Here is a 13,192-nt window from a genome sequence, read left to right on the forward strand (position 1 = left end):
CTTTAAATTAATGTTCTTGGATAGATATTCTCTGCATGTGGTTTAAATGACATGCTTTCTTCGTTGATCTATTTATTCTGAGACCAATTTTTTGCTTTTAACCAAAGCTTGCAATATTGAAAAGTAGAGCTGTGTGAACTTTGTAATATCCAAACTGCACTGGAGTTTGTTATATTTATTGATTTCCTGGGAAAGCTCAGAGAAGAGATCTTATTATTTTGCCAAGTTTTTTTTTTTTTTTTTTTTTTTTTTTTCCCATGTTACCATGCATCAGAAAACCTCATACATCTCTCACTTCCATCTCTGAGCACGGAGAAGATTTGAATTGTAAGAGCTGCCCAGGATCTCTGCTCTCCCAGCTGCTTTTGGGTGGCTTCTTGGGGCTCCATTGAGTTATTATCCACCAGCTGATTCTTCTTATCAATGCAACATTTTGCCCCACTACCCAAAATTAAAGGCAGAAGGTGAGTGAAAAACAAACAAACAAACAAACCAAACAAAAAAGGTCTTTTGTGTCTCATTACACGTTTTCATGTAATTTCTCCATATAGTTTTTTAGTTCTTTGCATTCCCCCAGGTCCATATCCTGGCAGACCCATTTAATATCATCCTCACTGCTCATCAAGATTGAGTTGACAGCTGGACACCCATCATCAGAGGAGATGGTGGTAAAAGTGGTGAATTTAACTCGTTTCCTCTTAGAGGTAGGAGAAGTAGCTGGTTCACTTTTCTGTTCTTTCCCTTCAGTGAATGTGGACTCAGTAGATCTAAAAGCTTGTCCATTAATATTTTTTGGGGCATTTGTGTTGAGGAGATATTTGCTCTCTTCATACTCCACTCCTCTGTCAATGGCTGTGATACGTTCATCTTGTTGGGACGAGAAGTTTATGTGATTCTCCAGAAGTTCTGTCCTGTTGCTCAGCCCAACCCAGTCATGAGAGTGGCTCATACCCTCTTGCTCTTCAAAGGGAACTTGTTTGTGTCTGTACTTCAAAGCAAAAGTGACACAATTGATAAGGAAGACCAGAATTGCCAGGCAAAAGACTCCCAGCAGAGCATACATTCCTATCTCCAGATCACTGAGTCCCCTGGCAGTCTGGACTAGGTCATTTTCTTCCAAGTCTCCATTGTTTCTTGGCAGATCTACCTGTGCAGGGAAGCTTGTGAAATCTAGTGGGATGTTCTGCAGATGACTGTCATCATCCAGGAGGCTTTCTCTGTCTTCCTTTTTACTTAAAATAGACTTTTGAGTGGTGGCCCATTTGCCTTCCTCTTGGCCCACTGAAGAGCTATAATACTGGCCATCTGGCCCAGCTCTTTCCTGCAATGTGGTTTTCTGACGCCGGTCACTGGCATGATTTTCTAGGTGGACCCCAGCACCTCTGTATTTGCTATCACTGATGTTAGGGTTGGCATCACTCTGCCCAAACTTGACTTTAATGCTACCACTCCCAACAGCCAGGATGCTCTTCCTTTTGGATTTCTGGCATGATTCACTGATCACCATCTCCACCTTCACCAGTGTCCCCTGGCCTTCTGTCTCTGCAGCAATCACAGGCCACTTGAATTTAGGGTCATGGTGAATGGAGACCACTTTCTCATCCAGAGATGTAGCTGACAAGGAGAAGTCTTTGGAGTCATAAATATCCAGGGGCATGACAGAGCCATCACTGAACTGGATCCAGCAGCTGATGGCTGCTTCCTATTTTATATAAAACAAATATACAGAATAAGCACTGAAGGAAATATGTTCTGTCCTGGTCTATTCCCACCTCCCCACAAGACCCATATGCTATTAATAGCCAGAAAATAAATAAAAAGGCAGAGCATCTTCTTGCCAAGAAGATAGAAGAAATGCTAGTTTAGAACACTCATTGATAATAAGATTTGTTTTCCCAAAGGTGCTAAAAGGAGCTGTGTCCCCTGGGCTCTGCAAAATCTACTTCAGTACCATAATAAATTGCATGTCAAAAGGCATTACCAGCTATTGAGATCATTTACTGTTGTATATTTAAATGAAAAAAAATAAATTACATTATTTCTTAACTGCTTAAAATACAAAGTCTCCTCTTGTTACACGCAATGCATGTTGAAAAATAATACAGCAAATAGACCCATACATGACTCCATGCCTTTCGTCTTGGATTTCTCTCTCTCAAATGAAATAACTGTTTTGTACAAACAGAGGAAACAGATTGGTTGCTTTTTTAGAAAATGGCCAGGGTAATTTTCATGCTTGCTTGCAGTTGAAAGCAAGACAACAATGAAGCTTAATTTTGCATCACAGCAACACAACCTTGTATACTTCAGAGTCCATGGAAATGTACTGACTACAAAGGGGCCAGAGCTGAGCACTAATTCTAGATGTGCACATGTGTATGGGTGCAGCATTTCCGGAAATTTGCCTTTTGGTTTTTAACTTGAGACATTTTAAAGAATTCTTAGATTTCAGAGAACATGTGCATACCAGTTTCTGAAAATCAGGCCCTCTAAGGACTCTCAAATGGCTATCAAAACTTTACATGCTACCTGAAAAGTTCTTGGCATTCACCCATAAACTGTTTGCAGGCAAAACTGAGATAGCTCCACTGGAATCAAATTCATGCTTCTGACAATCTGACTTGCTGTGACTCACTAGGATATTTGCACTTTATTAGACACCGCAGAAAGCTGACCCTGGTGAGATGAGTGGCTTCTCCTGTGTCTAAAATGAAGTGAACTCTTGTCTGGTCAGAGTAGGGATTGCACTGCTCTGCAGGGCAGCCTGACAGACAGAAAAACATACAACCACACTTGCAGAAAGTGTGATTATACAAGCCTTGTTTCCTTAAATAAATTAAGTTTCAAACAAACTGGGTTTACATTTTAACTCAACATGCATGAAAAGAATATTAATCATTACTTTCAGGTCATTTTTACCACATAGTGGTTCACCTGGTCAGATCACAAAGGACAGGCCTCCTGTCTTTTGGGATTGTATTCTGCATAATCTGCTGGCCTGATTCTGAAATCCTTACAGCCATAAAGCTTCCAGGGCTTCGGTGGGAGATTTGCCTGCGTCTCTATTTCAGGACTGAGCCCTAAGACTTCGCTGACACTGTTATAAATATCGGCTTTGTGTTTATTAATCTTTGGATGTTTCTTGAAGGCTGCATAGAATTTATGTCATCAGCTCTCATCCTCCCACTGTGCTGCTTAAACCTGCATAATCATTTAATAATTTTGCATTGCTCTGCTGATAGGGATTGTGCTCTGAAAATTGTGTGCTAAGCAATGGAAGGAATCAGATGCTTATCAAAGCTGAGTCAATCCTTGAGGGCTGGAGGATGTGCATCTTCCTCACTGGTTTAATACAGGTTTGACGGGGTTCCAGTTGTAGCCTGGTATCCTGAGAGAGATTCATGCAGACTCCATTTCTGGAGTCCAAAATGTCACAGCTGGGCACTATGCTGGGACTAAATGCCATCAAACCCAGCTTGGGGGCTGATTTCAAGGTAGTTTGTTTAACTCCCCATATCAGCAATGGCAGTAAGGCTCATTGGCCCTACTTCTAGCCGTGTGGCATAGATTTCTTACCTCTTGGAAGACTACAGAGGCCTGATTTTTATCATCTTATGAAACTGCAGTTCTATGTTATTTCTCATCCCTCATCCCAATTAAAACATCTCAACAGTTGACCAGATTTCAAATGTGTATGTCCTGATCATTTACCTTTAAAGTTCAGACTATGTATAAGGATTAAGCACCCAGTGCATCCTTGATGTAAGTTCCTGACTGATTCATTTGGGTTGGAAAAACAGTTTTAATTTCAAATGTAGATGAGAGCACAAGGACAAATATCAAGCAGGAACTGATGGAAACACAGCAAAGTCCAAAAGCCCTTGGTAATTGCACAGAGGGACAGCACCAGTGTGCAGATGTCCCAGCATAAGGATTTCAAATCTGTGAGAACCTGAGCAGTGCAAAGTTTGACTTAACTACTCCTAGCATCAGAAGAAAGAACAGGGGGAGTCTCATATTGCTCATGGAGTAACCCCAGGGCAAAGGCAGGAACAGAGTTAATGAACAATGGAGAGGAGACTGCAGTTCTCCTCAGGCACAAGTTAAGATTTATCATGAGAGGGCAACCTATGAAGATGAAGGGAACATGATATGGCAGTTATCCCTGCAAAAAGGAGCTAAGAGTAACAGAAAAAAAAATCTTGGTTTATGAAATTATGAATCATGAAATGAGTCAATGATTCTGATTCATATTCCGGTTTTGAATCAGAAGGAATGAGATGTTTCCCAACTTCTAAAATGCTTACAGAAAGTAACTAAATGAAAAAGAGTTTGGCACTATGCAAAACAGCTGTCTCATGCAAAGCGGGACTCAGCAACCTAGATAGTAATGACTCTGATCTGGTAGGCACTGGGTGGGCAGGTGTGTGTGTGTGTGTGCTGTTGCTTATTTATGACATGTCATTGAGCTGTGTGTAGGACTTCATCTTATTTACGGGATGCAGCCAAGAGAGATGGGGCATATTAATTTGTTGACTCATAGACTCAGGCTGTATACACATATTGCCATTTTTGTGAGATCTTTGTTTTTTTATTAGGGCACCTGATGGCCTTCAGACACAACTGCCTATAAAGAAAATGTTTTATTAGCACACTATTAAAAAAAGTCTACCTGATCTTGTAAGGCTGTGTAGTGAATCAGAGCACCAGAATACACAGTACCAGAGTACACACGAGGGCAATGCTACCTGTTTTGGAGACTGGAGCAGTTCTTGTGCTACTGCAGTAGCGAAGATGGCCTTATTGCTTCCTGGACTGAGCTGCAGAGAAAGTGACAATCCAGTTACCAGCTGCACTCCCAGGTCAGTTATTGTCACCTTCTCATCCAGAACTGTCACTGTCTTCTCAGCCAAGATAGCATCTGAAAGGGGGGACAATATCTGAAAAGAAAAATCAAAGTCAGCAACAGACCTTTTGCATATCCAAAATGGCTACATGGAACTGTAATGCATATAAGTGGTATCTGTTTTTAAGAGGCAGAAATACATTTATTAATCACAAATGGCTAGTCGTATTTTATAAGTCTTCAGCATCAATGAGGTGCTTAAAGCATCTTTTACCAATGTAATTCTAATCAGCTATGATTTTCACATCTGTGATAAGCTGATCACACTTGTCTCGGGTGCATGAACTATTTAGAAATGTAATTTTACTGTGAAATGCTATTTTTTCTCATGGTCATGTTTTAGATAGTGTATATATATCTCATGTAAGCTGTGTATTCATATACAACCCATAGAATGAATGGCATTCATTCCTATCCTGCAGAAAGAAAGGCTAATAGTTTGGTAGAGAAAACACTCATGATACTGTACACAAAACTGGCAAAGAAAGCTTGCTTTGGTTAAAAAAATGTATGGAATCAGTGCATTGATACATGACTTCCAAAGACGTGCATTTACAAGCAAGTTGAATTTAATGATGCATATGGGGCACAGAGTATTTTTGAAGCAGTTTACAGAAGATATCCTTTGAAATATACCTTGCTCTTGGTTCTTTCCCTTGGAATTTTCTTTTCACATTCACTCAGATTTTTATGTGCATTAGAGGGAGCATTACAAGTCCCAGAGCTTTGGAAGGTCATTTATAAAATCTTTTACAGATTTTGTAGAAAGTCATAATCTTGGAATCTCATTTCTCCAGACCTGGCAACCCGTGTGATTAAAAAGTGCGGTTGTCTTTTTTTCATTTGACTGTTTGAGATCATGAACAAGCTTGGAGAGCTTGATTTTTTTTTCCTGTTCCAGTGCTTTTTAACATGTTTTCTGCATTGTGGTATCGCTGGGTTGATCTCTTTTTTCTGGGACCCCATTTTCTAGGCCAGTATTTGTCCATATGCCCGTAGGGAATATATTTGAAAAGCTGGCATAGCCACAACGCACAGGTTTAGGCAAGTTGCTTTGGATGGGGATACTGAGGCATAGCCACATATGCAGTGGCGTGTGTGGTGGTAAATGCTTGGCCATATTGGCTGAAACTGATGAAGCCACTATCTGCACCCCTAGAATACAACCTAGCTCTCACTAATCAATCAGTCTTTTAACGTCATTCTTCAAGTGCCAGGGACTATTACTCTTTTGTGCATATTCTGAACTGTACACTAATGTTTATATTTTGTAACAATCCTTGAATTTGCAAGACTAGCAGGGTTTTGATCCTATGGGAATCATATTCCCATCTCAGTTCCCCCAGCACGCACTAGTTAATATTGACCATAATACTCTGTTCTGTTAACATAGTCTTTGACAAGACTAAGCTATTTCACTAACTGCATTCCTTGTGCTAGCCCCTATACTGGCTCCAGTTTCAGAAATGGCCTTGGACAAATACAATCAGAAAGAGCTTCTCTGATTACATAAGTCGGGCTAAATTTATTAAAACTGCAATTTACATACTTCAGGGCACAAGACAGGAAGAAAAGCTCATCACTCCTGTGTGCTCCAGTCCTTGCTGAAGCTCTGCTCCATTCCAAAATTCATGGCTCTCATTTCCACTGCTATGGAAAGAAGCTGCTGTACTTGATCAACACCTCGGTTCCCAAGGTGGGGGGGTTAAGGGAGCAAAGGGAGCGAGTCATGCCTTTTCCCTACCTGAATTGTCGTCATTCCAAGGTCCTGCCCAATCAAAACCTGTCCATCCTGCAGCTTAGCGATTCGTGGCTCCTCCACCTGCATGAAGTCACTCACCAGGTCGGTGATGTCAATCTGCCAGTCAGAACCCAGCAAATAACTCAGCTGGCCGCCAGGGTCTGAGGCTTCAGCTACAAACTGCGTGAGGACTCGCACCATCGCGTGTTGGTACTGAAGGGTGCAGCCTCTTCCCCTCCGTTCGTCCTCTTCTTCATCATCACTATCTCTGGCAGGTCTGGTAGGACATCAAGAGTCAAAAAATTATGAGAAACTGAGGCTCAGAGAGCTTGCAACAGGACAGCTCTTGCTGACAGAAGTCTGCAGCCTGGTTGGTGAATCAAGTGGCTAGTCTCCCCTTCTGTTGGTCTACAAGGTTGTGCCCCAACACTGAAGCTACAGCTTTCAGAGCATTTTTGAAACCTTCCAGTTTTCCCACTTTTATCCTGTTTCCCTTATTAATAACAGGTCTTTAGGCTGCCTGGCTTTCCAAAACAGCTTAGCAGTTAACATCACCAACTGGCTTGCTAGTTTCTCTATCTCACTGTCCTCTCCAAATCTCTGATGATTTTTCTGTGTTAAGTCCTTACTTTCAGGACCTTCATGCTTTTTTCATTCTGGATATTTGCAGCTGACCAAATCCACATGAGCCACTTGCATATACATGTCAGTGTTGCCATGGAAATCTCCTCTGTCTGCATCTGCATACACATCCCTTTCTGTATGGCATTCAGGGGCAGTCCTTGAAATCCCTGTATTTTGCTGTGATACTAACTGAGACCTGGTAATAAATGATGCGTTCACAGGTAGGTTGGAATAGAAAGAGCCTCTGTTATCCATTTGTTCTTCTGGGTTTTAATAATGTTATCAACAAATACAGACGGTCTAGATCTGATTGCATCCATCCTATGCCCCATCCTTCACATGCCATGCACCTGCAGGTGCAGACGATACTTAAAGCCCTGATGTAGCAATGCCTTGACTCTAAGACACTCTGACCAGGGTCACTGCACCATACAGTACTAAAAATAGGGAATAAATATGTACCAACTGTGACCTTTAACAATGAGTAAATTAACTGATAGGATCTGTGAACCAGGTCAGAGCCCAGCCAGCCTTGCCAGACCTGGTTCTTGTTGGTGTCTTCCTGCTGCCCCCAAGGCTGACCCTGCCTACCTTGACCAGTGGGCCCTTTTCATCTAAGTCACTAGCACTATAAAAGGAAATTGATTTCCAATGCAGGATCATGCAATCTGTGGTTTCCATTTCCTTCATAAGTCCACTGCAGCAGCCTATTGAATAAATGTCTAGTGACCTTCAAATTTACACTGGAATTGCATTAAGGCCAAATGAGTGTGTTCAGTTGCACTGGCCCTGACAGGTCTTTGGCAAGTGCACAACCCAGAATGAACATTCTCTAATGAAACCTACCTCTTATTAGAGACGATGGGGACTCTCCACCCCTTGATCTGATTTAGTTCTGTGTCAGAGACCTCTATCTGCAGTGGGAGACGAGGAACCCAGACTGTCATTTCTAAAGGGGCACTCAGATGCTGGTAAGTAAAATTAACTATGACATTCACTTTGCCTTTCATTTCCTTCCCGTTGACGAAGACATAGTCACATCTGTCAGAAACCTGAAAAAAGAGAAAAAAAAATTAACGAATCTCTTCACAAAATTATGAAGTACACGACATGCTGGGAAAGTGAGAGGGAGGAAGAGAGAGGATTTAGGTTTAAACTAGCTCCACGTTCAAAGGATAACTAGGAATAACAAGACAAGTGCCTGATGTGCCCTTGATAGCCTGTATAATTTGGCATCATTTTAAAAGGCAGGCTTTTCCTGCTGTAAACATTTCCAATATAATCAAAGATAAAAGAACAACTCCCTTTTGTCTTAAATTTTCGCTCCTGCTCTATGATGGCTGTTTCGCATCGCCCAGTCCCAGCGCAACAGCACTGGGACAGGATTCCTCTCCCCAGAGCTCAGCCAGACTGTCCTGTCGTCCTCCTCTACTTTGTGTGCAGCCCAAGGAATACAGCGTGTACATGCGGAGAAAGATAACTGCCTCTGTATGTAATTCTGTAAGGGGAGCAAATTTCTCTAGTCAACACGAACTGCTGCAGCAGACTGGTGACAGGCTGCTGGGGGACATGCGGCTTGGTTGGCAGAGCCTTGCCCCCCTGGCTTGCAATGAGGCGCACTCCTAAATGGGAACAGCAGGTTTGTAGGAGAGACCCTTTCAAAAAAGATACGAAGCCAAGCTCATGATTCCTTGGTTAGGACTTTGTGGGGAGGCTGAAGATGCCTCTGTGCAAGCATTTGGGCAGTTTCTTGACTTTTTATATCATTTTCTCCTGGAAGAAGAAAGCTTGTCCCAGTCCTCAACAAAATAATTCTGGGAATCTTCTTTCTCGGTAAATGGAGGAGAGGTCAGGACTGGCTTGAGGAGCTTACAATGCAGTTCTGCTGCTACTTTTTTTGTATTTAATAAGTATGGCAGCTCAATGCTTTCAATGCCATTGATTTATCAGATGAACAGTTCTGCAGGAGTCCTGTTATGGGTGCTGGGGAAGTGGTGGCCATACCAAAACTAATCACAGGGGAAGAACTCATTGCCCAGTGGTGCTCTTTAGGGCCAAACACATCATCTCTGCTGCAAGCCTGAGAAAAGTCTTACACAATGTTCTTCTCTAGTTAGTCCTGATGTCACTTTATTTATTACCTGCATCTCTCGACATCAATATTGCTGAGAGTTACTAAATCTCACTCAAACAATTTAGCAGCTATTGCAAGCATCTAGGTGAGCTGACAGGACCTGTTCGCTACAGCTAGTTAAAATATATGAATAAATGTACACGTCAAATAATTTATTAACTACCACTTTATGGTGCTGATGAGCTGAAGGAATAATCTATTAAAACCCTGAACTCTTTTTGCAGTCCATTACCAGCCAGCCCTTCTATTCCATTCTGCAGCTATATTTAATATTTCTGACTCCAGAATGCGCAGTCTCATCCTCATCTCAATTTAATGCCATTTTCTACTTTTCTGTTTAAATGCTAAATGAATTTAAATCACATTTAAATATCACCAGCTTTTGTGGGATAATTTGCATTCCTAATATTATTATCTTTAAACAACAACAAAGCCACTTGCAGACAGTTCCATAGCAAATCCATTTCCATCCTTGCTTGTCTGAGCCTAGGTAACGTACCACGAACTTTGAAAGGTTATCACTACTCTTGCACTCTCTGGCAAGCAATGTGTATTGTTTTAAGGTCAAGTTCTTAGAGTTGCTAGTGGTTTCAGCAGGAAAATAATGAGTTTATTTACAGGCAGAATTATGTTTTTAGGGATATTCTCATGTTAGCATGTTTTACAGTAGCTGTTAACAACTCCTATCAGGATCCAGCCTCATTGTGCTGTACAGCAAGAAAAACCCAGAGCTGCCGAGAGCACTTGAAGCATGGGAGAAAGTAACTCTAGGAAAGGGACTCCCACCCAGCAGGCACCTGAGTGCAGAGGAGTCCTGGCTCTGCCTGGAGCCCTTATCACTAAAGTAATATCTATATCTATCATAATGCTGATTGAAACTGGCCTGAGCTGAAGATGATGAGACCGTGCAAAACTCTGGGAGAAACTGCATGCTGCACGTGTGCCTGTATAAATGGCTAGAGGGAAGGCCAGAGGCATGGGTACGTCCCCTTCGGGGAGAGGCACATCTGCTTTCCACGCATGCAGGGACACCGTCAACTCAGAAAAAGCAGGGGGAGAGCAGGCCTTGCCCCTGCATCTGTGCAAAAGGCACAGTAAAGTGAGCATGATACTTTCAGGGCAAAAACTATATCACACTGCCCACCCGCAACATCTAACAACGGGTCTGACGGGTGGGAAGTCAGAAGCCCGCCAGACACTGCCTGGTACGGCTGCTTCTTCTCTCACCTCATTTCGCCTTGCCTCTGTGAGCAAAAATCTTCTCTTCCTTGCTGGCACTGCACTTACCCCTGTTGTCTTTCTGTATTTTAAGTGCTGTTCTGAAACGAGACAACTCTTCTATGTGCTAATAAGCTCTGCCTGCTGCTTTCTACATTTCTCTTTTACCTGGGATGCTGGCGAGAAGGAAAACCGGGCAGTGTCTCAAAGTGCTGGTTTTCACCTGGGAGGCAGCAGGCAAAGTGTGAGACAAGGTGTCCCCAAGGGAAAAACTCTGCCTGGGACCTGAATGGCCTGAGGGTCTTCACGTGCCCTTGTGCTCTGCAGGCTGGACACCGCTTACAGGCGAACGGCCTGCAGACGATTTTCTTCTTTACCATGGAGCTGGGTTAACAGCTTCCAGCACCGCTTCCTCACTGCCTTTGCTTCTTGCTAGCACCACCTAGCACTCATGTTTCTTAGCTAATTAACACATTAGGCAATTAAGTGTTCCCATGAGTGGTCAACCTAGGATTGAAACTTTGCTCATGGTTTAAGGCAAAAGGCAAACTTTTATACCTTGCAGCACAGAGATCACAGCTGGGGGATCTCTGCAAGCCACGGCAGCCTCTGCTCGCACAGTGCGGAGCCCCAGGGTCCTGCTCCCTGCAGACCCCGGCCTCTCCCACACCCTGCACCCTGCAGCAAGGCTTTTGAATACCATTAGTAAGAGAAGAAAATCAGGCTCTCAGATTTTAAATTCATTAATACTCATGCAATAGCAAGAAAAACAAAAGTTGGCAGGCAAACAGAGTTCAGTTCCAAGTTTATCAGAGGTTATTATAGAGAGAGAGTTTTTTAAAAAATCCAGCCTTAAAACCTCCTACATGAATGATTAAAGAAATACTACGACCTTGTACTTTCAAGATTATGATTTACAAAACAAACTGACAGGCAGGGAAAAACGAGTAGGCTAGGGATAGCCGTTCCCTCCCGTTTCCCTTTCTGCCGGCCAGGACAGCAATAACTATGAGATCATTCAGTTCCCAGCCAGCCCTTCACTGTTTGAATGAATAAGCATCGCTGTTCTGCTGCAGTTTGCATGCAGTCCTAACAGAGCAACATCAAAACACGGTGCAAAATACAGTACATTTTCATAAATCAGGCCAGGACATTCAGAAACAGGTCATCAATAGAAAGGCCGAGTAGCCAGGCTGCTGTTACTGCAGACACATCCGACCCATTCATCTTGCGGCGCTGGAGAAGGAGCAAAAAACTGTAGAGAAAGAAAAAATGTCAAGCTTCTCTGCCTCTTTTGAGGCTGAGTTTTCTAAGCCATGTCTTGGAAATGAGTCATGTGTATTTTGTGGAATGAGTTTGCCGAGCCTCAGCCGAGCCTCCCCAGGACGAGCGCGTGCACGGCAAGCAAAGAGGCGCGCGAGGGAGCGGAGCAGGCGGCTGCCCCGGAGGCTGCCGCCGGCCTTCCTGAGCCTGCCGGGCTCCTCCGCAGTCTGCAAGGGATTTCAGCTCCTCGGGCTGCCAAGCAGCCTTGAACTCCCCTCCGCCTTTCCCCTGCTGCGGTGCGCACACGGCGGAGACGGCCCCGGCGCAGGTCTACGAGACGCACCAACGGAGTGAACGCACGTACCCCTGGCCACGGGCCCGCGATGCACGCGCGAACGAACGAGAGGGCCTGCGCCGCTCGAGCCCGCTGCTCCCCGGACCGTCATTAAGGGGGATTATGAGGTTACCAGAGCTCGGTCCCAAAGCAGACAGATCTCCAAAAAAGCGTTATGAAAAGTAAGATGAACTGCAAAGGAACTGAAGCATGGTGAGGGAGTTGCAGGGCAAAACAGTATTTTTTTTTTCCCAAAACCTTGGGACCTCCACCCATATCTCCTTTTCCTTTTCTCTTGCCTTTGAGTTTTGATCTCTCAGGGATGGCAAACCTGTTTTTCAGTAGAGGTGAAAAGGGCTTGAGAGAGAAAAAGTACATTTTCTTTTACTGCTAATGTACTCCTGGAATACATCTCTGTGTGTTGTGGCACTGTAACACAAGGACATTATAATGCCATTAAATCCTTCTGGTGCTGTGCTCCCTTGCTAAAGCCTTTCTGGGCTTTGTGTCACCAGGGCTTTTCACACAAGGATGCTGAGCTGCCTTCCATTAATTAAGGGAGGCTATAGTTAGTGCAAGATGCTCCAGAAACTCTCTCAATACAGGAAACTTTTATCTCTTGAGGCAACTGGGGCTTGAACGGCTTTTTTAGGCGTGAACTTGGTAGGATATAGAAGTACTTTGGGTTTCATTTGGCTCCTGCAGCTCCACCTCTTTTTCCGACATGGGTGAACAACTAAGAAAGCTTCGTCTGAGTCGCACGCAGATAACCTAATCGCAGCGAGCCAGGGCGGCAGAGGTTAGAGGTCCCTTATTGCCAGCATGGCACAGAATTAGCAATGAGATTTGTAAGCGCACCGTGCACATCCTACACACACGGCTTCTGGCAAGCTGGATGTTGAGTTCAATCATCAGGGCTGCAAAATGTGCAGAGTGGAATATTTCAAATGTGCTCAGCATTGCAGTGAATTT

At 43.5% G+C, this 13,192-nt stretch overlaps 1 protein-coding gene across 1 annotated transcript in view; it reads right to left on the reverse strand.

Annotated features, from left to right (window-relative positions):
* Positions 1-260: 260 nt before the first annotated feature.
* Positions 261-13,192, reverse strand: part of TMEM132D (transmembrane protein 132D) — a 261,108-nt gene continuing 248,176 nt past the window's right edge. The window contains exons 6-9 of the mRNA XM_062590102.1: positions 8,118-8,323; positions 6,651-6,924; positions 4,749-4,940; positions 261-1,702 (exon numbers count right to left, since the gene is read on the reverse strand). Of these exons, the coding sequence (XP_062446086.1) occupies positions 521-1,702; positions 4,749-4,940; positions 6,651-6,924; positions 8,118-8,323 (1,854 nt within the window). The 3' untranslated portion in view covers positions 261-520. The remainder of the gene's footprint in view (positions 1,703-4,748; positions 4,941-6,650; positions 6,925-8,117; positions 8,324-13,192) is intronic.

This window comes from Rhea pennata, chromosome 17 (assembly GCF_028389875.1).
Source record: "Rhea pennata isolate bPtePen1 chromosome 17, bPtePen1.pri, whole genome shotgun sequence".
NCBI lineage: Eukaryota > Metazoa > Chordata > Aves > Rheiformes > Rheidae > Rhea > Rhea pennata.